Below are 24605 nucleotides of genomic sequence, written 5' to 3' on the forward strand. Positions count from 1 at the left end.
TCAACAGAACAACTAATATTATCCCAGTAATCAAAACAATAACTAGGTTGTTCATAACATCAAATACTTTACACTATTTAGCGACATTTTAAAGAAATATAGTCATCTTATACACTTAAATGCATCTGTTAGCTGCATGGTCCCTTTAAATCTTTGTGGCCCCTTTTGCAAATGCATTTTTCCTTTTCCCACCCTTAGCTAAATGCCCCACAAGAGATGTGCTTGGCAGAACGCATTTCTTAGCACATGATTTACTCGCCTTTAGTCAGCTTCAGGGCTCCTCTGAACACTTCACACAGAGGTATGTTGAGAACTTCAAGCAGCCGATCAGTGGCAAGAAACATTGACTGGCATGTGCTTTATTTTTTGTCCTTTTGGATGAACGCATATTAAAAAACTGTGGGCAGACTGCGAAGCTGAACTCATAAATTGACGGTTGCCATAGGCGGCTTTAGAGTCATATTGTTCTTTTTTTTTTTTGGTCCCCACACTAGGGGGGCTAGCCCGAACCCTTTCCCTGCTGCTTGATTGCTTTGTGAGAGCAATTGTGCAGCGTAAACCATTTCAATCCCCTAATTGATTCTGACGTGATCATGGCATTTTAGGGGTTAATGTTTGTGCTTCTATGAGGCACCAGCACTGAAAAAGTAAATTATCATTTTTTTTAAAAATATATAATAACAATTTGGCGACACTTTAGGCCGCTGATTATTGATTGGGCTCACCGATCAACGTCTGATTTTTTTCTTTTTTTTGTGTGTGTTTTAAATTTTATTTAAATTATTTATTTATTGTAACATTTATTTTTAACATATTTTTTAACTTAATAAAATGCTATGTGACCACTGATTACTGATCCTTTAGGTCGCTGATCAGTCTCACCGATCAATAGCCGGTGACCTAATCTGATCGTTATCCCTATTGCTAACACTATACAGTAACTTAACACTTCCACAATCCACCAACAGGACCCCGGCACTACTTAAGATCTCCCCTAACCCCAAATGTAACCTCTAGGTTTATTCACTAAGCTGTTAGGTTTGTTGTTTGTGTGCTAGTGAGTTCTGAGACACTAAAAACACATTTGAAAAATGAGCCCCAGACCCAGGGAAGCAGCAAAACTAAAAGACCATTTTAAAAAAAAAAAAAAAGGGAATTGACTTTAGCAAAACCCATGCCATATGTGAAAGAAAAAGGAAATTCTGATATTCTTCCAGGTACATGCAAGAAATGCGTAAACTTAAAAATGTAAGTGGGGTGTCTTTGAGGTCCTTCGGCTTTCTGCTTTAAAGAAATATAATTTCTATCAAAAGCATCATGTGTGCCGTCCTGGTTCAACTGTAAAAAAAACTAAAACCGCTTTGCACTCTCATGATTTGGATATTGTAACCGTGTATTGCTGACATGCCACAAACATGCGGTATGTACATGCTCAGAAAAGGTGTGAAATTATTTCAATGCATTGTCCAGGATTGAGGCTGCCCCAGGTCGTGAAGTCACACTGGGTGGGGGAGGGTTGCTAAATACAAATCATAAGTTGTTTCAGTAACCGCATGTAACCTGGAAAATACATGTACTGCTTTTTTCTGTGTACGTTTCTATAAGCTTGTTAAAAACATAAAAAGACTAGATATTTTAATTTACATTTTTTTAATAATTTACTGCAATGTTTAAAATACTTTGGATTGTAAATAAATACTTTTGTTCAGGAGTTTTTCTGGCCTCGTAACTACCAAAATCAGGACACATTTTTATAACGGGGAATGGCCGTGTTCCATTGTGCAAAAAACAAAACAAAACAGCTATCCGAGTTTGTTGTTTTGTTTCAAATGCAAAATGTTGTATTTTGGTCAACTGAACTGTTTGGGGCAAAAAGGATGAGTTTGTTTCCAAATCTTTTTGTATTACCATGTTGGATACATCTAAAAAATAGTATCAAAAGTGTATACAACATCGAGCTAGAAGCATCCCCAAAGAATGAAACATCAGAAAGACAAAGATACGAGACAGATCATCAGGGTTGCATGGGTAAATTTAGGACTGTTGGCAGCTACAAAAGCAAAAGGCCACTTGGTAAGAAACTTAAATCTAACCTATTTGATGCAGAAATAGTTGGTTTCACCGGCTCTATAATACAAGCTTAACTACAACGTATTTTTTAAATCAGACAATATAAGAAGGTATATCGAAAAGCTAAAGCGGGGCAAAATCGAAATACATCTACCAGGGTTCTTATATCAGAGCTTCAACTTCTATAAACGCAGACTGCATGCTCCGCATTACCGAATGTACCAGTTTGTTTAAATAAATAAAACCACAATTCCCAGGATGCAACGCGGAAGTAAGCGTATCCGGGTCACAAACTGTGAGGACGACTGGGTTTTGTAGTGCTGTTGTCGGAGGTTTCAGCGCCCTCAACTGAGATTGTGGACTACAACTGCCAGTACGACTAGCGGTCGGCGGAGCGATTCTCACATCCTTTGATGGCGTCGGCGCAAGCGCGCTTAGCCCCCGTCTAGCGTTCCGCGTAGAGCCTACGATAAAAGGAACGGAGGAAGGCCACACAATGTCGAAGGGGCCTCTTCCTAGCTCTCCGTCTGCTTCTTCAACATCTCCTGCCCCCGTTACCGGCGGAGCGCTGCAGGCCCAGCCGGAGAAGCCCCAGCATTACACGTACGTAGGGGGGGGGGGAACCAAAACAAACACACAGACACAACACAGGACGGCTGACGTCAGCTGGCGGCGTGACTCACGCGCAGTATCCCGCGCCGAAGGCGGCGGGAACCGATCAGACCTGTAAAGTAAGGTTGTTAAAGAGAGGGGCGGGGCATGACCGGAGATGCGATGCCCGCTGGGGCAGCCCCTGGATAGGGGTACCTCGAGACACACACTAGTTCGTGGCTCCCATTCACAGACAATGTAACGCTGCGCCAGCGAGCCAACATCATTGTCCTCGGCTGCGTTAGTAAGTTTCCTTTGTTGGCTTTAGAGTAGATGCTTAAACATCGCGGGAGACCGAGCTGAATCCCGTCTACGCCCATCAATAAATGTATTTTATAATATGTCGGTTATACCACAAGGCGAGTCTGCGAATAAAAAATAATCGCAGCGTAAAGCGTGCCGCCTCCTGTGTGTCTCAGCGGGGGGGGGGGGGGATTACATACAGCCGTACACACACAGTAACTTGGCGTTATTTCTATCATGTCTTTGGGGCAACTTTATTAACCCCTGACTTCTCCTGTAAGATTATATTTTGGACTCTTATCTCTGCGCATGCTTGCCTTTGTTCATGTTGTATTGTTACAGGGTGCAGTGTTTGGGTTCTCTGTTACACAGAAGAGCTTTATATATAATTGCTGACTGCGCTGCTTGATGAGATCATGAAACCCAAAAGGGGGACTTTAATAGAGATAAATGATTGATTCTGGGGCGGAATACAGGATTTTCCATTCTGTGGTTGGCATGGCGATATGAGAAATGTTCACCACGATACTGTTTATATTTATAACTCTCAGAGGAATATTTCTTAACTCTGATATAATCTGAGAAATGCCATGGCAACGGATTTGTCGTGTTTAGTCGTTAACTTGGGGATTGTGTTTATTGGATACACTTGTTGTTTGTGTATGTTTTTATTAAAATATTTGTTTTTATACTGATCTTAGTGCCATCTTTTGAGTTTATTTTTGCCTTTTTATAGGTTTTCCCTATTTCTTGGGGAGTCCTGTTATTGTCAAGACTAGCTGCTTTGTTCTCTATCGGTTACTAATTAATTTTTATACAAAAGGCCAATATCGAATTATAATTGTTATTATTCACATATAATTATTATTAATTGGTGTGGGAATTTTTTTCTCTTTCTTTGACAATAAATTAAGTGCTGTATTTTGTGGGAGGGTCCAGCTTCAGAAATTCTTCTTGCTTCGTTTTATTTTCTTACTTATTGATGAATATAGCGCCATCGTATCGTGTAGCGCTGCACCAAGGGGTAGGCATTATAACAAGTGGTGCGTCACACTGTTTGGGCTCACAAACCTCGGTTAAGTCCTTTACTGTCTCTTGGTGTTTGGATTTTCATTTCTTAGGTCGATTGCGCACACTTTCTTTAAATTTAAAATTTTTCTTTTCCATTGTTTTCATCGGTTAATTTGTCCTTCTGTAATGATATAGGATAAAAAAAGTAGGCTTTGGGTACGTTATCAGCACGCAGTCTGTGTAACGCGTGGCTTCTGAGAAAGCTCCTCTCATGTGCTTTTTGGAGGACTAGCTCAGCCCCTGCAAGAAGAACTCCATTGCCCCCCATAAGGCATAGAGACGCCAGAGATTTGTTCTTCTCCGCTGCGTAGTGAAGAATCATTGTGTTCTTGTACACGTTTTGGTATTTGGTAGATGCTGTTACAAAGCTTTATCCTTAACCAAATTGAATTCTATACAAGCTTCATTTTATACAGGAGCAGGACCCTGTGCCGTGAATGTGCCGTGTAGGGAAAGCTTCTTGACTTCTTGTATACATTTATTGAGGAAATAATATCGTCATTTCTGCTTAATGTTATTTAGTAACACACTGTGTTCCTTATTAAATGTTTTATCCAAGTGGAACATCGTCTTTAGTTTATTGGATGTCTGTTAATGGGTGTCTGGCTATGCATTGTGTACTTCTGTATTCGAGGCCATACACATTGCCTAATCCTAAATTTTACTTTAACTGTGTGTTATTCTGCTTACTGAGCACTTTTTCAGGATGGATTGCGGTTTCAGAAAGTGTCACTGAATTCTATAATAAGTCCTCAACATAAAATCAGCCGTTGTTACGTGGGTTTCGGCTTAATGAGGAGCGGCCTACGCACCAGTCCTGGTTTCTCAACACACTAGAAATGGGTAGAAGTGGATATTGGTGGGAGCGCTTATGACTTTTTTAGAATGGGGGTTTAATAAATGGCAGGAACTCTATATATTATTGTTGATGTTAAAAAATAAATAAATAAAAAAATACTATTTTTATTACTAGGATCGGATTAAAAATCCATTTTAAAAAGAAACAATGTTTTTGCATAATGTTTCAGGCAGCAGAATATTAAGCATTTGATGTGTTCTAGCGCTGGTATCTTTATCCAATCTATAAGTTAAACACCCTGACTCTTTATCATACTGTCTGCGATAACACAATAGCTCGCTGTTACTCGCCCGGCTGGACACGGTGGCAAAAGTCTATGCAGGAGAAGACTTCATTAGCATTACCATAAAGAATCTGCTCGGAGGTGATTGTCACCCAAAATATCATATACCAATTCCGTTCAATTCACCTTTATTTATAATAATAGAGATAGCGTACAATACAGAAGAAATGTCAACAAAGGCAGATATACATGAGACATGTCAGTGTTACTATACGTAAAGGTAGTACATATCCGTGCAAGGCTAATCTGATGACAATAGGCATAGTCGGCAAAGAATAAAGGTAGAAGTACAACAGATAGTAACAGCGCTCCATCACATAATAACAGTATTATTAGTACAATACAGGAGAAGAGATCCCCCAGGTTTCTACATGAGGTACGGGTACAAGGACACATCTCATCCGAGAGGTATAAAGGCATGTATACGTATAAAAACACAAGGGGAAAATAAAAACGCAACACAACCCCCCAACCAAAAGGCAGCGCGGCAGACCACAGAGCGATAATCTCGTTATCCAAATTTAACGAAGACAATAACCAATACCTCCTAACAAGGGAGAATTGCCCAGGCAAAGTGACCAAGTAGACTCATAATCCCAGTGAGGGATTTCCAATTAAGTGGGGGTCGGTATATGTAAGATAGATGAAAATTTGGACGATGTGAGAAAGTCGTTCCATAAAAGCCACTTGAGCCCATTCTTATATACCTGGCCCTTAGGAGACATTACCAGATTTGCTATGTTATAGGTAAAAATGAGTCAGGAATGATGGACTGGCAACAATTCCAGCCTTTAGGTCTTTTAATAAAGGACATTTATTAGAACAAAAGGGGATAAAACCATTTTTTAGGCTAACCTACATTACTGTATACATATCCTGTAGGAATTTCCTCACTGAGCGTGCCGTAGCTTTGTATAACAGCGACGAAAATGCTATTTAGGTCAGAAAGCAGATGGTTTTACTATCTGACTGCCAAAACTGTAGCCCTTTGGCTGCGTCCATAATGGCCCTTCGTAGAGCCCCCGTGTGAGCTTTTGTTTTCGTGGTTCTGCTAAAATGGCTACTTTTCCAGCTTCTTGCTGTTATTCTCCCCGTTCTCATTTTATGCCTTTTTTGTTGCAGGTACCTGAAAGAATTCAGAACAGAGCAGTGTCCCCTTTTCGTGCAGCACAAGTGTTCCCAACATCGGCCCTATACCTGTTTCCACTGGCACTTTGTCAACCAACGTCGAAGAAGGTCTGTTAGAAGGAGAGATGGAACTTTCAACTACAGTCCAGACATCTATTGCACAAAGTACGATGAAACCACAGGACTGTGCCCAGAGGGAGATGAGTGAGTCCCGCTAACAAACTTTCTCACCAATAAATCATACGTTCAAAATGATTTTGTCAGTGGAGGTTCTTGCAGCTGTCACAGGCGTACGGCTCCTTGGATTATTTTAGTTGTGTGTGCATGTTAGTGTCTTGTCAAATTTTTGTGTGCCATCAGGGAATTGTAAAGCTCTTGCTGTCACATTATCCTCGTTTGGAAAGTAAGCTACATGATAGTGTAAAGTGAGTGTTGGGATGTTATTAGAGTTCCTCCTGTAGAGTACCCTTTTGCTTTGAAACTCATTATTTTTTCTTCATTCTCTCTCCTACCCGTTGTTTTTTCCAGATGTCCTTTTCTACACAGGACTACAGGTGACACAGAGAGAAGATACCACCTGCGCTACTACAAGACTGGTATCTGCATCCATGAGACAGATTCCAAGGGTCATTGTACTAAGAATGGGCAGCATTGTGCTTTTGCCCATGGCCCCCATGATCTGCGCACTCCAGTGTATGACATCAGGTGGGAACCTGCTTACCTGACACTCAGGTAGCTAATCACGGTTATTGCTCATACCTTTTCTGATACCATGATAACCGTTTGTTCCATTAAAAGAACACTCCCCCCCCCCCATGATTATTGTGAACTAAAGTGCATTTAACTGCTTGAAAATGGTTCCTGCGTTTAGCATTATTTTAGCGGTGAGCTCAACTCATGTAGACAGGAAAGTAGAAAAATTTCATGGAAATATTATCACTTTATTGATGCATGCAATGAAATGCAATTGACACCATGCAAAGTGTACTTTGCCTTTACAAATTAAGTGACTACTTAGTCCCTTTAACCATAATATGACATCAAATTCTGCATTTAATTTGTTGACTTTACCAGAAAATGTTTTTGGTAATACAGCATGTCTGTCAGCTCAGCAGTTCTTCAGTAGTGAAAAGATGGGTCAGCATTGAACAGGTGCAACTATTTCAAATGTTTGCAAATGCGTTCTCTCACCTGTAGGGAGTTGCAGGCAATGGAAGCCTTGCAGAATGGGCAGCCGGCTTTAGATGGAGCAATAGAGGGGCAAACGGCTGTTGCTGCCAGCCATGCCATGATTGAGAAAATCCTGGGAGAAGAACCACGCTGGCAAGGTGAGTACTTCGGCTATACACGAAAAATTCAGTGCATTTAGTTTAAATCGTAAGTCATTTGTACTGGGAATTAAAACAAAAAACTTCTCTATATAGAAGAAAAGTGAAGATCTTTTTTGTAAAAAAAAAAAAAAAAATAAAAAAAAAATAGAGCATGTCTGTGTAATATTTAATGTCTACGTTTTAAGTTCTTTGCAATGGCAGTTTAAGGTCCCTACCGAAGCTTTACAGTCAAACAGCAGACTGACATTTCTTTGTCTAATATGAGATGGCTCCCAATGTGGTCATTAACAATGTGACTGGGAAAGTAAAAGTCACTGAAGACGTCTCCGAAACAAAACCCTTAACCTTGATTTCTTGTTCTATAGATACCACATATGTCCTTGGCCATTACAAGACAGAACAATGTAAAAAACCTCCCCGACTGTGCCGTCAAGGCTATGCCTGCCCGTACTACCACAACAGCAAAGACAGGAGAAGGAGTCCACGTCAAAACAAATACAGGTGCAAAACACAAAACTTTAATTATTGACCCAAAGTTTTATTGTTTTCTGCTGGTGCACTAGATATATAGTTTTTCTTTTCTTCAATTTTTATACCAGGTATGCCGTAGTCCATATCGAATTAATGTATTTCAATCTGATTAAAATACCATTGTTTCTAAGTAAACCATGTATTTTATGTTTAACAAAATACTAATGCAAAACAAAATACCAGAATTGGCCATGGTCGAGGGATTTGCCCAATGAATCTAGAAAAAAAAAAAACACACGATGCTTCCCCTTTTATCATGTAGTAATTTCTGTATTACCGTATTAATTATAAGACGCCCCCCCCCCTAAAATCTGAATATTAATTTAGAAAAAGGAAAAAGCCTGACTATGAGACGACCCTATAGGAAAAAAAGTTTTACTAGTAAATATTCATGTAAACTTTTTTCATATTTAATAAAAGCTATGATTGGGAAAAATATTTTTTTTGTTTTTATTTCCTTTTATCTGCCCCCAGATATGTCTTATTCCCCCGATATTCCACTCTGCCTGCCTGATATGCCTTATACCCTCCTATATGCCACTCTGCCTCCAGAAATGCCTTATACCCCCTAAATGCCACTGTGACCAATGCTATGCCTTTTAACCCTCTATATGCCACTCTGGCATATAGGTGGTTAAAATACATATCATGGGAAAGAGTAGCATATGGGGGGTATAAGGCATTTCTGGAGGCAGAGTGGCATACAGGGGTTAAAAGGCATATTAGGGGCACTGCCTCCAGAAAAGCCTTATGCCATCCACCCTCACTCCACTCCACTTACCAGTGCTTCTGACTCCCTGGTGTCTGATGGGGGTAGCGGGTGTCTGATGGGGGTAGCGGGTGTCTGATGGGGGTAGCGGGTGTTTGCTGGAACTTCTGTGAGCACCGGAAAGGTCATGTAACGCTGGTGCTGCATCATAGAAGCTACGGTGGAAGTACAAGCAGTAGCGGGGGTTGTCTGCGTTCATCGAGCGGATGTTCGCCAGCTGGCAGAGAAGAGAATTCCCCGTAGCTCTGTGGGGAATTCTCCTCTCTGGCAGGCGGGGAAGGTATGCGCGGTGCGTGTAGACAAACCTCTGCTGCTGCGAGCAATTTCGCCAGCGCTCGGTGATAGACACAGGTGTAAGTGATGGCAGCTGCTGAGGTCACCAGACAGGAGGATCCAGGTCCCCTGCAGCGCTGCAGGGGATCTGGATCTTAGTCTAATAGTCGCACCCCATTTGTTAATACAGACCATGATTATACATTATCCATATGGCGTAGAATATTGCATACACATGAATATTAAAGTTTCAATGATTATTTCATCGCAAGCAAATAGCTTTCAAAATAAATGACTAAAAAGCAATGCATCCCAAATCCCCAAAATGCCCTTTTTCAATACAATTAGTAACTTTTTTTTATTAAGCATAAGTAAATCTACTTAAGGCAATGCTTGGATCCCCCTGAACTGTTGGCACCATTGACAACATTTTATTTGTCATTCTTGCTTTCAAGCTAGATAAACTACTTTTTTTAAAGAGCTCTTAAGGGTATATCGAACATATTAGATTTGTCTCAATTTCTGCGTGATAAAACTGTGCGTTAGTAATGTTTCTCTTTACAACAGGTCTTCCCCATGCCCAAATGTGAAACATGGAGATGAATGGGGAGATCCCAGCAAGTGTGAAAGCGGGGACTCTTGTCAGTACTGCCACACTCGCACGGAACAGCAGTTCCACCCAGAGGTAGAGAAATTCCCCAGTTGATTTTCCAGGTCGCTCCGGGTAGCCTGATAATAGCTCTGCCTAGCCAGGTAGCACAGGGAATTATTAAATCCCTAGAACCTCTCCTCAACCCAGTGTTTTTACTGCCATATCCTTGGTAGGCGCAGCATCCCCCTTTTTTAGTTTCCAAGAGCTTATATGAGAGCTCTGTGGTCCTGGCTCTCTGTACCCACTATGGGAAGCGGGAGAACCCTTACCTTTCTGCCCCAGTCGGTCCGTGGGAGGACTGCTCAATCGGGGCTTTGTAGCTCGTGGTAGAGCGCCATGGTCCTGGCTGTCTACCCGCTATGGGAAGCGGAAGAGCCTTTACCTTGCCTGCCCTGATCGGCATATGGGAGGGCTGCTGTTTCCAGGGCGGAGGTCCCAGGGAGGACTAGTACCTACCGCTGAGCCATTGGGCGGGCGTCGTGGCGCACCTTTCAGGCTCTAGCACGGGGAGCGAGATGCAGGATATGGCGCCTTCCGGATTGCCTACTCTGCTGTGACAAATGATGCACTTCCGGTGCACTCATGTGATTGCTTCCATGTCTGCCGAGGGCAGCATCTGCAAGCTAAATGCAGGCTGCCAGGTAGGAAGATTATGGTGGTTTTTCTGCTCTCATGTCCTATTTGGGACATCTTTGAAGATGGTCAGTTCAATTTATACCTATCAAACCATATATTTTTGAAAATAAGACACCTCAGGGTATTTCAAATGCTAGTATTTTAACTCTTTCCATGCACTACTTTTCTACCAGCCCTTCTCAAACTTTGTGGTAGTAATTGTCGCTCGCCTCCTACTCGCTTTTTTAAAAAAATGTATAAACGCCATAATTGAATATAGTAATAACACTAATATAGCCTTTCAATGTGGTGAGTACGATCGCTCCTAGGAGTAGTCATATGGGGCCTCTGCATTTTTTTATTTGCTTTTGGTGTTGCTGAATGCCTCAGTGTCGAGGCAAGAGTACGCTACCCCTTCAGGAGGTGGCTGTAGAGAAAACTGGAAGCAGGCTGGCAGTGGACTGAACCAGCTTGGGTTGTCATTTCTACGGACAGCAGCCTGAAAGGCTGGGGTGCCTCCCTGGAGGAGGATTTTCGGCAGGGCCTCTGGTCAGCCCAAGAGAGTCATCTCTACATCAACCTGCTGGAGTTGCTAGCTATTCGGAAAGCCCTACGGTCCCCGCGGAACAGACTCTGGAAAATAATTTCTGAGTATCACTGAAGAATGGATGTGCCAGATGTAGACAACAGGAAGTTTGATCTATTCTTCTCCCTGGCAACAGAAGGCCTTCTCCCAGAGGTGTAACTTTGGGATGGGTTATGTCTTTCCTGCTCTACCCCCTTTTTTTATCCATGATATAACCGAAAAGATTAGAGGTCAAACCAGACTTATTACGACAAAGGCCTGTCCTCTATCCAAATCCTATTTACCTGAAGTTGACAGCAGGGTTTTTAAAAGGGAGAAATTAATCCTCCCTGGTCTCTCCAACGAAGTTGCAGACACCACGATGGGAAGCAGGAAACAGATTACCAATCTACACATCGTCAAGATTTGGAAAATCTAGACTTCTTATAGTGTGCCTTGGAGGTCCATGTTGCAGCTCTAACTGCCTTCCTGAATGAAAACCTGGCTCTACACTCCTGGATCAAGCATTTCATGCAGGCCATTAGGATGAATTGGACCTTTTTTGGAGGAAGTCTTTTTTAAATTTTATTTTAAAGATTAGCCATCTTTAAAGACGGTTCTGTTGGTGGCTCGTACATCATTAAGAAGGGTAGCAGAGATCCAGACATTCTCTACATTGAAGCAGTATCTTCAATTCTCTGAAGACAGAGTAGTTCTGCCTACTCTTCCAGAGTGTATACCCAAGGTGTTCTATCATTTCCATCTTCAGCAGGACATTGTTTTGCTGATTTTCTGTCCCTAAGAATGACAAAGAGGGCCAGCTTCGCCGCCTGGACGTCCACAGGTTTCTAAAGATTTATCTACTGAGAAATGCTTCTTGAATACGGTCATCTAATCTGATTGTTTCATTTGCTGGAGCTAGAAAGGACTATTTCCAGGAATTCAATAGCATGGCGGCTTGTCCTGGCAATTTCAGAGACTTATAAGGCCACTGGAAGGATCTTCCCCCGGGACTTAGAGCTCGTTCCATTTGGGCTGTCTGGACATCTTGTGCAGAGGCAGCCGGGGTCTCCATGGACCAGATTTGCAGAGCGTCAGTCTGGGAGAGTGTGCACACCTTTGTGAAACATTATCGACTGGAGACCTCTTCCGTAGAAGATGCCAGGTTTGGCACAAGAGTGTTGGAGGCTGTTATTTCTTAGCCCAGCCTTTGTCTTTGTGATATGCTACTAGGAGTGATTTGGAAACAGTAAATTCTTACCTGAAATTTTCTTTTCCTTGCCGCTTCCTGGTAGCAATTTCTGTCCCACCCAAATAGTTGTTTTTTTTTGTTTTGCTTAATCTGTCTTGTCTTTTTCACTGATGGTTAAGGGGAGGTTCTGGGGATGTTATAATCTCCTGCCCTGGATAGGCAGAGCTATCTCCTATGCTCCCGGAAATGACAAGAAAAACAAATTATCTGATAAGCATTTTCTAACTCGCACACCTCCTAATGTGGTTGTCTGTCTGTTTTCTTCCAGATCTACAAATCAACTAAATGCAACGACATGCAACAGTCTGGGAGCTGCCCACGTGGGCCATTCTGTGCCTTCGCACACGTGGAACGTATGTTATCGTCTTAACTACAATGTCCGTCTACGTAGTTATTTTTAAGTGGGTAAAAACCCAAACCAGGACACATTTATTTTTTATACTGTTTACCATGTAAACCAACTAAGCTGGAAATGGATTTATTTTAACTTTAATATTTGCTCTTACTATTCAGAGTCCCTTCTGTGCGATGATCTGCAGTCACCCTCTACTGTTTCAAGCCCAACACAAACTGGACCTGTTATGTATATGCCATCAGCGGCAGGAGACTCTGTTCCCGTGAGTCCCTCCAGCCCGCATGCTCCGGATTTCAGCAACGTATGTAATTACATTCTATCATAAAACCGCCATTTACAGTTTCCTGCTTTATGTGACATACAACCTTTTTGTATCATACCAGTGAGGTAATATTCATTGAAATTCTACTGATAAAGACAGTTACTCAAGGTGAAAAAAAGACAGTTCTAGTTTTATCTAACATTGTCTCAAAAAGGCAAAAAAATGATTTCAAACGCAAGCAAAATATTCCAACTTTGAATGACTGTTGCTAGAAAGCCACCCACCCTTTCTTAGTATTAATTGAAATGATAATATGTTTGGTTATGATAGATTATTGTAATTTGTGTTTTATTTGTATAGTGTCAATACTTTTTATGGAGCAATAAGACATCAAATTGACAAATCATCTAAACATTAGATGAAACGAAACTTAGTTTAGAGAAATACGGAGAGTGAAACCCACGGTATACTATTTACAGATTACAGCATTCGTCGTTACTACCACACACCTAAAACATTCAGGTTTATAGCAAACAATGGCTTATTTGGCATTTTGACTTAATAGATAAATGACTACTTATTTTTTAAAAGTTCTTTTCTCTTGTTCAAAGGTATGGGGAAAAATGGGTCATCTTCCCACTAGTCCAACATCAGCTACAGTAAGTAATTCTCCCAGTGCAGGTACCTTGCAAGCAAGTGATGGTGTTTCCACAGATATACATTTTGGCTAGTGTGGCTATTTTCTGATTATTTTAAACTCCCACTATTTCATTTGTACTTACTGTAAAATCTCGGGTATTATACACACTTTGTTTATACCTCTCCAATGCTTATAGGGGCCAAGTCACAAAGAGGCTGGGATCCTATGGATCACCAGCCGCTTTGAAAGCACCAGCATTGAAAGAGTTAAATAAAAAAATCAACAGCCTTCACCTGGAAGTCAAAGATGCTTCTCAGTAGGGCTGTAACTATTATTTTCATAATCGATTAGTTGGCCGATTATTATCAGATTAAAAAAAAAAACAATATGCAAATGTTTTTGTTTATTTAAAATAACAGCAGAATACAACATTTACTATGACATAATAATAAGCTATATTTTAAAGAACCCAAACGCAATATTTCTTAAACTAGGTTTTAGTACCTAAAAATGTTTTACCAGTAAATATTTCACATGTAAACTATTTTTCACATTTTAATAAAAACTATGATTGAGAAAAATGCATTTCTTGTTTTTATTTCCTAACCTGCCCCCCAGTTATATCTGTATTATACCTGTGATTTGACAGTATTTCACAAACTTTTATACAATGTTAATCATGTTAAATGTAAATAACATTCCAAGAGTCTACGTCGTTTCTGTAAAGTAGTAAATCAAACTCCTGTGGTTTTATTCTAAGCCGCCAGTTGTTCCCTGTTTCACAGATGTTGTGCGCCAGCTTAGGAAGTCCGACAAACCCATGTGGCTCTCCTCCTGGATCCCTGGGGAAACCGCACAGCCTGGATAGTTTGGGCTTCCATTCTGACCTATCTAGTAACTATAAGAAAGCCCCTGGATGTGAACGGGAGGACTCCGTAGGAGCCGAGTATCTCAAAAGCTTCAAAAGCCAGGTCAGCATCCTTTTTTTTGCAAATCCTGAGATGTTATTTGCTTGTTAGTCTGTGCTCTGCTCATTTGGAAAAATAATTACATATCCGCTATACAATTACAAAGACAAAATAACGCAAACAATTTATGCAGTGCTTATTACAATACATATGTATTCAGGATTCTAGGATTGACAGACTGAGACAAACTACCATAAGTCCTGCCTAAAACATCTCCCTAATATATTGACTTGTACAACAGTTTCGTCCCTCTCAAGGTTTTTTCTTAATTGATAAATTACATTTATGGCAGTTTTGCTGAGGAAAGGGACCATTACTTTGTCTCGTAAGCAGTCATAATGTTCCTTCATCTCCCGCTGTTTAAAACAAACACCGATATGTTTACTTGCCAGAAGTGAATCCAGGCCAAACATCAAAGTATCCACGCAATCTGGGTCTACACTAGGAAGTGCTTTCTAGTATTCTAAGACCCTTGCTGTACAGAACGCACATTTCTCCCCTATTTTTCACGGTTATATCCTCTATCCTGTCTGGAGGCAGAACAAAAATAACAACTTTTTGCTGCTCCTCCCTCCCTTTGGTTTTATCCCAAACCAACTCACAAGAAGTGTGGTTTTTTGGGGGGTTTTTTTTTAATCCCCCCTACCCTTTTTTAATTATAATGCATTAAGTGCGCAATAAACAGGCTGTCAGTTATGTACATAATTAGAAGCCCCAAACTGACAGATATCAGCAGGCAATCATTGTCTGAAATAGCAGCCATTTTTTCCAGATCAGCCCCTGCGTTTCACTTCAGACGCTCTGCTGATAGATTTTTGTCTGAAGGTGTCTTTAGTCCCGGTTTTACTAATAAACAGCTTACTTCGTTTACTACGTTTTTCCATTAATGATTCAGCTCCAGGGGAATGTTTTTAGATTGTGTAGCTCTGTTGTGCTTGTGTTCTCTTGCTGTTTCCAGAACTGCGTGGACCAGCCGTTTGGAACTGAATGGCTTATTGCTAGATCACTGAATAAGTCCATTGTGTTTGTTTTTCTAATGTAGACAAAGTTAAAACAGCACTCCCTGGAACACAGAAATCAGGAGCAGCCAATTCTGCAGTGCAAACAGGTAAGGAAGGAGGGCAGAAACGATAATATTTTAATATGGATTGCAAACAGGAGTAACTTCATGATGAGCCTTTAGAGATTATATTATTATTATTATTATTATTATTGTTATTTAGAGATTCCTTATAATGAGACAGACTGACTGCACTTTTAAACTGAAAAGGTAATTTAAAAAAAAAATGCATATTTTCAGAAAGCCTGTAACCTATATTTCTGTATTAGCTTAGCTGCCTCTCCATCATAGTTTGTAAGATCAGATCCTACTTTTGCACTAGAATGTCTTAAGGTGTGTTAAGGTTATTGTCCATTTTGTGAATTGTCAGTTTTAATATAATGATTCCAAATCACAGGATCAGCAAGGTATAACTTATCCTGACCTTTATAACCAACTAAAATCACTGAATATTCGTGTTAAAAAAATCATCTAGCCAATACATTAAGATATCTATTGAATTCCACATATTTATTGTTCTTACTGTAAAGAACCCTTTTCGCTGTTTTAAGTGAAAATTAATTTTTCGAAAGTCTGAATGACCTGTGCTTTGCACTTTCCTATAAATGAGATCAGATCTTTGAGCGTCTGGTATTGTCTCTGTATTTAATTGTATCATATCCTCTCCAAGACAACTTTTTTCAAATGTAAACAAATTCAACTTTTCTAATCTTCATAACTAAGGTTTGTTCCATTCCCCTTATTAACTTTGCAGCCCACATCCCCTGATTAGAAATACCCCACATACATACATTTGTTTTTATGTTCTACAGGGTCAGATCAATCCTTTACATAGTAAGATTGTATTTAGTACATGTAAAATTCATATAGGGCAAAGGGATGTACCGTATTTCCCCATGTATAAGACGCACCGTTTTGTGAAAAATTTGGGGTGCGTCTTATACAGTGGTTGTAGGGTTTTTTTTGCCAAAAAAAATAATCTGCAAGGGCCCTGCTGCATACCTCTGTGTTGCTCAGCAGCGTCTCTTGTTCCGCCCAGGCAGCACCGGAAGATCTGCAGTCCAGGTAAGGGTGGGGGAGGATATATGAACGAGTATGCGCGAATGAGGTAATGAATATGTAAATGAATGAATGTGTGTGTGATAGCATGGATGTGTAAGTAGGGGGGCAGGGCACAGAGAGGCTGAAATTGATGTGCATGTATTGGCTGCTTGTGCATAATAGGAGTGTGATTGCTATATTAAATATACAAGATTGCTAACAGCAATAACACTCCTATCATGCCCAGGCATACCCAGATTCCAGCATAGCTAACATCACACTCATCCTGGAACCTGGGCATGATAAGTCTAATTTTTGGGCCCTAAGGTGCATCTTAAACATGGGGTAACACATCGCTGAGCTCACTGTAATATTTAGTTTTTTACTTGTGTTATTTCTCACTCTTCACTTACTCCTCCCCTGCATTGATCACACTGTAATTAGCAAGCAAGGCTCCATAGACTTGCATTGCTGATTGCAAGGCATACAATCATCCAGCAGGGGAGCAATCCCAAGTCTATCTTTTCCTCCAGTGACCTTCTGGTTAGCGTTGGCAGTGAGACCTACCAAAAGGCATGTCTTGCTGTGCAATCAGGCATTCCTTGTGGAACGTTGTACAGGTGCTCATTCTGAGCATCGTTACAAACTATTTGTCAGCAGGACGCCCATTTGTCAGCAGGACGCCCATTTGTCAGCAGGACGCCCATTTGTCAGCAGGACGCCCATGTTAAGAGTTTAGGAGGCGATCAATGATCACCTCTTAAACTTCAATGGTGTTGCTGAAAAGCCTCGATAGCGAAGCATTTGGCGACACAGAACACCCACCCCAGGATGCCCTATGACCGCTCCGAAAAGCGGTCACAACCGCCACTGCTGGTGGCGCGTCCTTTAAAAAAATAAAGAAGTCTAAAAAGTTTCACTTTTCTCCAGACCCACCTGAGAACTCAGGTACTGCATTCAACCATGCAAGTCAATGAAGCCCAGCTTTCTAATCACAATGTGGTTAGTAAAATAAATGGGGGGGGGAAATGGTAACATGTAAAAATAATTTCCCACTGATAACCATCAGGGGAAGCCCCCCCCCCAAAAAAAAATTACTGTTGATGTCTGGTTAATGAGGTAAATTGAATTGGCCGGGTTCAACAATGTCCTAAGAAAAATGCACACTGTCCCAAATGTGGCCTTTTAGCCCCCAAACTATCACTGTACTCGGGAGATGTTGCTAAACACATATTGGGGTGTTGTGTGACAGCAACATATACCAGGAGCTGTTAATTCATACATGAAGTAAAATGTGTGTGAAAAAAACAAAGGGGTTAATTTGTTTTTTTGTCCAAGTATTATTTTTTTACATGTACACATTTTGCTTAAATATCATATGAATGACTTATTACCCATCTAATAATCTGGTCTGCAAGATAGGATCAAACATCAAGGTGTAGGCCACTCTTAAGGTTTTTGACCAACAGTACAATAATTATTTCAGGATCTTTTGTTCGCTCCCTTTGTGTCATCAATCATCCATCTGAAATGTAATGTTTGTGTTTATGTTGACAATTTGGCGTTCTCATTGGCTACTACTACTTTGTATTATTAGACGGCAACACAGACTGTCCCTTTTTTTTTTTGTTGAAAGTACCTTTCTTGTTTGATAAATTCACTCTTTTGCTCTTTTACCGTAGGAGGCCCTAGCAATAATGCCCATGGGCAGCCCCCTCACCTCTAGCATCTCCTCCAGTATAACGTCTAGCCTGGCTGCCACACCACCAAGTCCTGCGGCCACAAGTGGTACCCCTGGTATGAATGCCAACGCACTTCCCTTCTACCCAACCAGTGACACCGTGGAGTCTGTCATAGGTAAGACCAATCTTTCTTTTCCAGTGGTACATCGAAGTTTTAATACACACAGGCAACAATATTTTTGGGTTACAACAAACTTGGCTGCAGACAAACGGCGGAAGATGTTCAGAGACTGCCAGCTATCCGGTGTGACAAACCTCTTCCCTTTTATTAGGTTAGTGAGTTCTGTGTAAACATTAAAAGATTTAGCGTGCACAATAAATAAATACTTGTAAATACCTCTCCGCTGAGATCGCTGCTGTCCAACTATAGTCATAGAGCGTTTGCGATTTCTTTTGCCGGCATAATCCTAATAACATTTGTGCTTCTTCCCCCAGAATCTGCTCTGGATGATCTGGATCTAAATGAATTTGGGGTGGCTGCCCTGGAGAAATCTTTTGATAGTAACACAGCTTCATCCTCAGGAGGAATCATGATTGGTAATTAAAAACACCTGCAATAGATGGACATCTTAAACAGTAGGGTTTTGCTTTTCTTAAGAGAATTACATACATTCTTAAAGGAATTCCTTATCATATAGCCATTTACCAACTTAAAAAATGATCATTAACTGGTGGCAATGTGCCTTTCTATGATCCACCTGTGAGTATGTAGACGAATCCTGAAAGCGTTTTTTAGAATGTTTGTATGTTCGTTCCGACTCCCAGTGTAACTGGTTTTGTCGTTTATAGGTGGCAGCCTAATGCAGAGCTCTGCTCCTGTGAATATACCTGGATCTTTAGGCAGTTCAGCATCTTTCCACTCCACCTCTCCATCCCCTCCAGTCACCTTGTCTTCTCACTTCCTCCACCAGACTGCAGGTACACACAGCCAGTCTGACAACACCTTTCTCAGCACGTCTGCGCATGGCTCACTGGGTGAGTAACAGGAACCGGGTAGTGTGCGAAAAAGCAATCTACGTTCCTGCCTTTCATTTTCTTTTAAAGGGTTGTTTGACACAGCAAGTCAGATAATTTATGCAACTATTTATACCAGGAACTTACATTAACCCCTTAAGAACCAGAGCAATTTTTGTGCTTTCGCTTTGTCTTTTTTTCAACTGAGCACATACATCATAACATAAACGTCCTTGGATATAATAATGTTAAGGTTAATAAATTGGTGCTGACTGGTAAATATTGCAGTTATCGTATCAAAAACATTTACCTAACGTTAGCTCGTAACTTTGAAACTGTTTTTCATCAACATTTTTCCTTTATTTTATATATTTGTTTACATAATAATTAGTTTATATTATTTACCAATATTTATTCATGTACCACGTGCCTCACAAAAGGGTTCGCTGGTGATTTGACGCCTCCCTTAAACTTCCATTTCCGGGTCTATATAATGTGTTTTGAAAACTTACAAATTCAGCCTATGATTAAGAGCCACGAGGCTCAAAACGCGTTAGGCCAGTCTTCTTCTCCCTGCTGATTGTCCTCCATGTTTGTCGCTACCTAATAAAGTGAAAATGGATTCCGGTGGTGTGGCATAGACTGTGTTCAGCTTGGCGGGCTCGTTCTCTGCAGTATTGGATCGCGTTCGCCAACCCACTAACAGTATATAATTATGCCACGTATAAGAATGCATGTTCCCTTTAAAATTGCCTTGTAGTGATCCTGAATGTTATTCCTAAATTGAATACTATTCAATTTGATTATTTGTAGCAATTTTTCTAAATGTGAATAAATGTATATACAGTGTAAATGTATATAATAAAATCTGCAAGCATCGATATTCCTTGCTATATTTCTTGCTATCTATGGTTTAATATGCACGTGTGCAGTGGTCTTTCACTGTTAACCTTTCATTGGCTTTGCAGGTCTTAATGGAATGAGCAACAGTATATGGGAGCACTTTGTGTCTGGCAGTTACTCTCCAGGGACATCTCCTGCCTTTCTTTCTGGCCCAGGTGGTGCTGAGCTAGCGAGGCTTCGTCAGGAGTTAGAGGAGGCCACCAGTACCATAAAACAATGGGAGGACTCCTGGAAGCAAGCAAAGCAGGTACTAAAACACAATGGTGTTTATAGTTCTGTATTAAAGAGCGATATGACAGAGAATTCTATTTGGAGTATATATATTAATATATATATATATATATATATGGAACATGTCTGGTGCTATTGTTTATGTACTCCACCTTTTTCATTTACTTAAGTCTGTTGTCTGGATCGTTGCTGGCTTTACTGCTTAATTATTCAGGTATTGCATAATATCACAATCATTCTTTTTGTTCGTCCTGTGATTTGTCTACATTGAATGATTAGTAGCCTGTTATCCTCCTCTCTCACCCCCATGTGACTGATTTTATATAGGAATAATCGGTTGACTCATGAGACATCCCCTTATGTTTAGACTGACTTTAGTGACAATTTCCTAAATGCCATTAAAAAGGAGTTTACCAATCAGGCAAGCAGGCGGCAAAGAAGAAAGAAGGACCTGTAGGCCCCTTCAATCATTAATCCAACTGCCTCTAGTCATGGCTTTCCTGTTTCCTTTCCTCTGATGTTCCCTTTCGCAACCTTGGTGTCTTCAACATTCCACTAGACACCCCCTCGAGTCCCGTGGCATCTTTATTCCTTTCTATTATCTTCTCCTTTGGGCTTGACCCATTGACTAGCTCCTTCTCTAACAATGACACACTCTGGACCATATCTCTTCTAGCATGTGCTCAATCACCAACTCTTCATTCCCCATCTCTGGCCACCACATTTTATCCTGGCCTCTCATCCTTGTCTCCTACTTCCAATTCCTCCCAACAACCTCTCCCTTGGCTCTTAACGCTTTCATCATCCAGCAATCTCAACCAATCTACTACCTCTCCATCTCAAATATGTCCTGCCCTAACTTGGCTACCTCTCTCTCTATAATTCCATCCTTCGATCTGCTTTTGGGGATGTAGCCCCAACCACTACTCGCCCTTCACAAGGCTCATGTTTCCAACCCTGGCACATGACACTAACCTGAGATCTTCGACATTGCTGCTGAACATAGGTGGCAGAGGTCTCATTCTGCATCTGACTTAGATGCACTATTAATTCTTGTTACGTTCCTATTGCTCTGCTCTCGCCAGTTGGTAAAGAAACTTTTCTACTGATATGTTAACTCTCCTCCTGCCACCTACTTCCCCCTCATTATTCCTAGCATCTTTTCTGCTGTCAGTCTCTACTTCTAGATTGTAAACTCATTTGAGCTGGGCCTTCCTTATCATTTTGTTTCTGGAAGTCCAGTTGCTATGTTATGCACTACTTGCTATATCATTTTTAACCATTGTACAGTGCTGTAGCATATGATGAGCATAAATCAATACATAGTAATAACATGCTTTCTGTGTTTATGAAAATGGCTATAAAATGGCACGAAGCCTTTGTAAAGGGAGTGCATCTTACTCTACACACAGACTTTGTCAGCTTAGTTAATTTTTAGCATTTATTTTTGTAATCCTTTTTTTCATTTCAGGCTTGTGATGCGTGGAAGAAAGAAGCAGAGGAGGCCAATGAGCGAGCCACAGCAGCTAGCATAGAGTGTGAGTTAGCTCGCGAGCAAAGAGATGCTCTGGAGATGCAGCTTAAAAAATTGCAAGAAGAGCTTGAAAGAATCCCAGGAACACAAGACTCAAAATTGCACAGCTCTCTGACAGAGCTAGAAGGTCTACCCCTTAATACACTCTACAGCATCCAGAAGCAACTACACACAAGCCTGGAAAGAGTCGACAAGGTCAGACTCAGGGGTAGGGTCGCAACCAAATATTCCACCAGTGGTAATTTGTTTTTTTCTGTCATGCTGCTTATTTCTTGCTCTTGAGTATAGCTAGGGTATTATTATTATTATCAAACACGTACATTTGTGAATGCCTTAAAGTCAGAATTTACCCTGAATCCTTTAGGTTATATTTACCTGCTTCTAAAGCTTGAGGCATCTGCATGCATTTTTCACATCTGTCTGCGCACTCCTGTTTGTAAATGTCCCTGTATATACTTTTCCCAGAGGCTTTCTGTCTTCTGCATTCTAACACCGAATGCTTTCTTCATTTACAGGCAGTGTTCCAGCTCCAATCAACAAAATGCCATAAATGCCAGGAACAAAACAGGACAATGTTACAGTGCCAACATGCGATGCTGTGCGAAGTATGTGCAACAGAATGTGGCGATTGTTCAGCCTGTAAGCCCAGCATTGCCCCTATTCTGCAACCATGACCATAGCCTGCCTGGACCCAGGCTATTCAGAACTCCATTTTATATACAATTATATAAATATATATTCATACAGTGAAATCCTAGTGAAACTAAGCACTTTTAAACATGACTTTTCCATTCCTTAGAAACTTGCTTCTTCAAGTCTACATTTTTTTTCTATTGAGGGAGACTCTGAAAATGAAACGGAGATTTAAAGAGCCTGCCCTGTTGCTATTCTTCAACATTCGTGGGGACAGTCGAAATTTTGTATTTCCATTTTTAGCTCCTAAAAATGGATCACTTTCTGGCAGAATTCTTTTAAAAAAAAAAAAAAAATGAAGCAAAAAAACCATACATGCCTTGGACTCTTACTTATACGTCAGAGGCATCGTCTATTTCAAACTGCACCCTTTTCAGTGAAGGTGACTTTCACATGGACATCGCTCGAAGACTGTTGAATGAGTCAGTCTGCCATCTTAAATGTGACCTATAATATAATGTAATAATGTATACCTTTGTTCTTACAAGTAATTACAGTATAAAAATAATTCTAGACAGTGCGTTAAAGGAAGTGCCGGTTAGGCACTGAAACAATGTTTATGCTGTCTTTACAATTTTGGCTCTGAAGAAACTTAGTGGGTGTTTTTGTGGAGTGTTAAAGTGTCAGAAATCCCAAAGTTTCATGTAAACAAAAAAGTATTATCAACTGCTTTATATGACGACCTACTTACCACAGAAGTAATCATTTCTGTTTTATATCGTGCGAACAAAACCTTTCTATTCACCTTATCCCAATAATGTACTTTAAATACTTTTTTTTTTTAATTAGTATATCTCTACTAAGGCCAACAATGAAGGGCAACCGTTAATTTGCCGTTGTTCAATATGCTGTCTGGTTAACAAAGTTGGTAAATGTATTTTTATAGATGAAAATGTGTTTTGTTGTATTTTGTAGAGGGAACGTCTGCTAATCTTGTGATTTATTTAGTGGGTGCTTTAACAGGATCCGAGAAAAAAAGATGGTGAGACAGCGTGAGAGTAAATTATGGGTGTTTGTTAAGCTGAAGTGTGAAAGCGTCGGGTTGTCCTTTTTGCTTGAGCCTGAGACAGTGAGTGTAAAGATCATGAAAGCGAAGAAATAAATTAGGCAGAGTGTTTTCTGTGCTGTGAAGGGAAACTACATCATCTCCACCCATTTGGATCAAGCTATGCTGTTTTTTTTTTATAAACACAACACTTTCTGGACCAAACAGTTTGTTTTTTTTCATTTAAAAAGAACGCAATGCTTTTGTGTAGCAGAATGATCTGTAGGGATTCTTACAGTGCAGTCAGTGGGGCGTTTTTCCTGTTATCTGAAAGAAGTACATTCCTGGTGAACCCAATTATTCTTTCTAGAATTTTCCCATTTCTAGGTGCAAGGATATTTTTTCAGATAACTTCAGTCACCTTGTGTCCCTTTCTCTTTAAATCTTGTATTTTCCATATTTTTTTTTTAAACACACCTCTTTTTTTGCCTGACAGATCATAAAATACCATGTACTGAAATCGAAACATGTGAATTTTTGTTTTTATATATAAAATCTATATGTGGAAAAAAACCCCAGAAAATAAAACCTGTTCTGAATAAAAATTGTGTCCCAGTTATTAATGTTACACATGAAAAATGCTTTTAATATTCATTACCGTATAAACTATACTTGGGTGTAGCACCGAAGAACAGTGGGTTTCAGTTTCACATTGTTCCAAGAAACGTTTTCATATATTTGGGTGACGTTCCAGAAGAGAAAGTTGCAGATCAGTCTGAAAAGCATAGTGATAAAAAAAAAAAATCAAGTGCTCCCATGAATGTCAAGCAGCTATCAGTGATAACAATAGCTAGACCATGAAGTAGGAGGTAGAGCCCTGCACGGGATTGTCTTCTTAATCCCGCTGAATTTCTGACCATTACCGCCTGCTCCCGCAACATGTG

The 24605-nt window shown here is 40.4% G+C and overlaps 1 protein-coding gene across 1 annotated transcript; it reads left to right on the top strand.

Moving 5' to 3' along the window:
- Nucleotides 1-2566: 2566 nt before the first annotated feature.
- On the top strand, nucleotides 2567-22657 carry LOC149281592 (RING finger protein unkempt homolog). The gene is made up of 17 exons (XM_089499159.1): nucleotides 2567-2673; nucleotides 6300-6509; nucleotides 6834-7010; nucleotides 7503-7633; nucleotides 8002-8137; nucleotides 9777-9894; nucleotides 12562-12646; nucleotides 12807-12949; nucleotides 13522-13569; nucleotides 14336-14521; nucleotides 15561-15626; nucleotides 18302-18476; nucleotides 18797-18898; nucleotides 19151-19336; nucleotides 20284-20465; nucleotides 21921-22178; nucleotides 22499-22657. Exons 1-17 carry the CDS (start codon nucleotides 2567-2569, stop codon nucleotides 22655-22657), a joined length of 2469 nt encoding a protein of 822 aa, XP_089355285.1.
- The last annotated feature ends 1948 nt before the right edge of the window (nucleotides 22658-24605 follow it).

This window comes from Sceloporus occidentalis, unplaced genomic scaffold (assembly GCF_023333645.1).
Source record: "Sceloporus occidentalis isolate IW3139 unplaced genomic scaffold, rSceOcc1.0.p SCAF_130, whole genome shotgun sequence".
In the NCBI taxonomy this organism is placed as follows: Eukaryota; Metazoa; Chordata; class Lepidosauria; order Squamata; family Phrynosomatidae; genus Sceloporus; species Sceloporus occidentalis.

Coding starts and splice junctions, on each gene's coding strand:
- LOC149281592 (XM_089499159.1), top strand. CDS start 2,567: ATGTCGAAGGGGCCTCTTCCTAGCTCTCCGTCTGCTTCTTCAACATCT. Junction 7,011..7,502: donor ACTCCAGTGTATGACATCAG/GTGGGAACCTGC, acceptor TCTCACCTGTAG/GGAGTTGCAGGCAATGGAAG. Junction 20,466..21,920: donor CCTGGAAGCAAGCAAAGCAG/GTACTAAAACAC, acceptor TTTTCATTTCAG/GCTTGTGATGCGTGGAAGAA.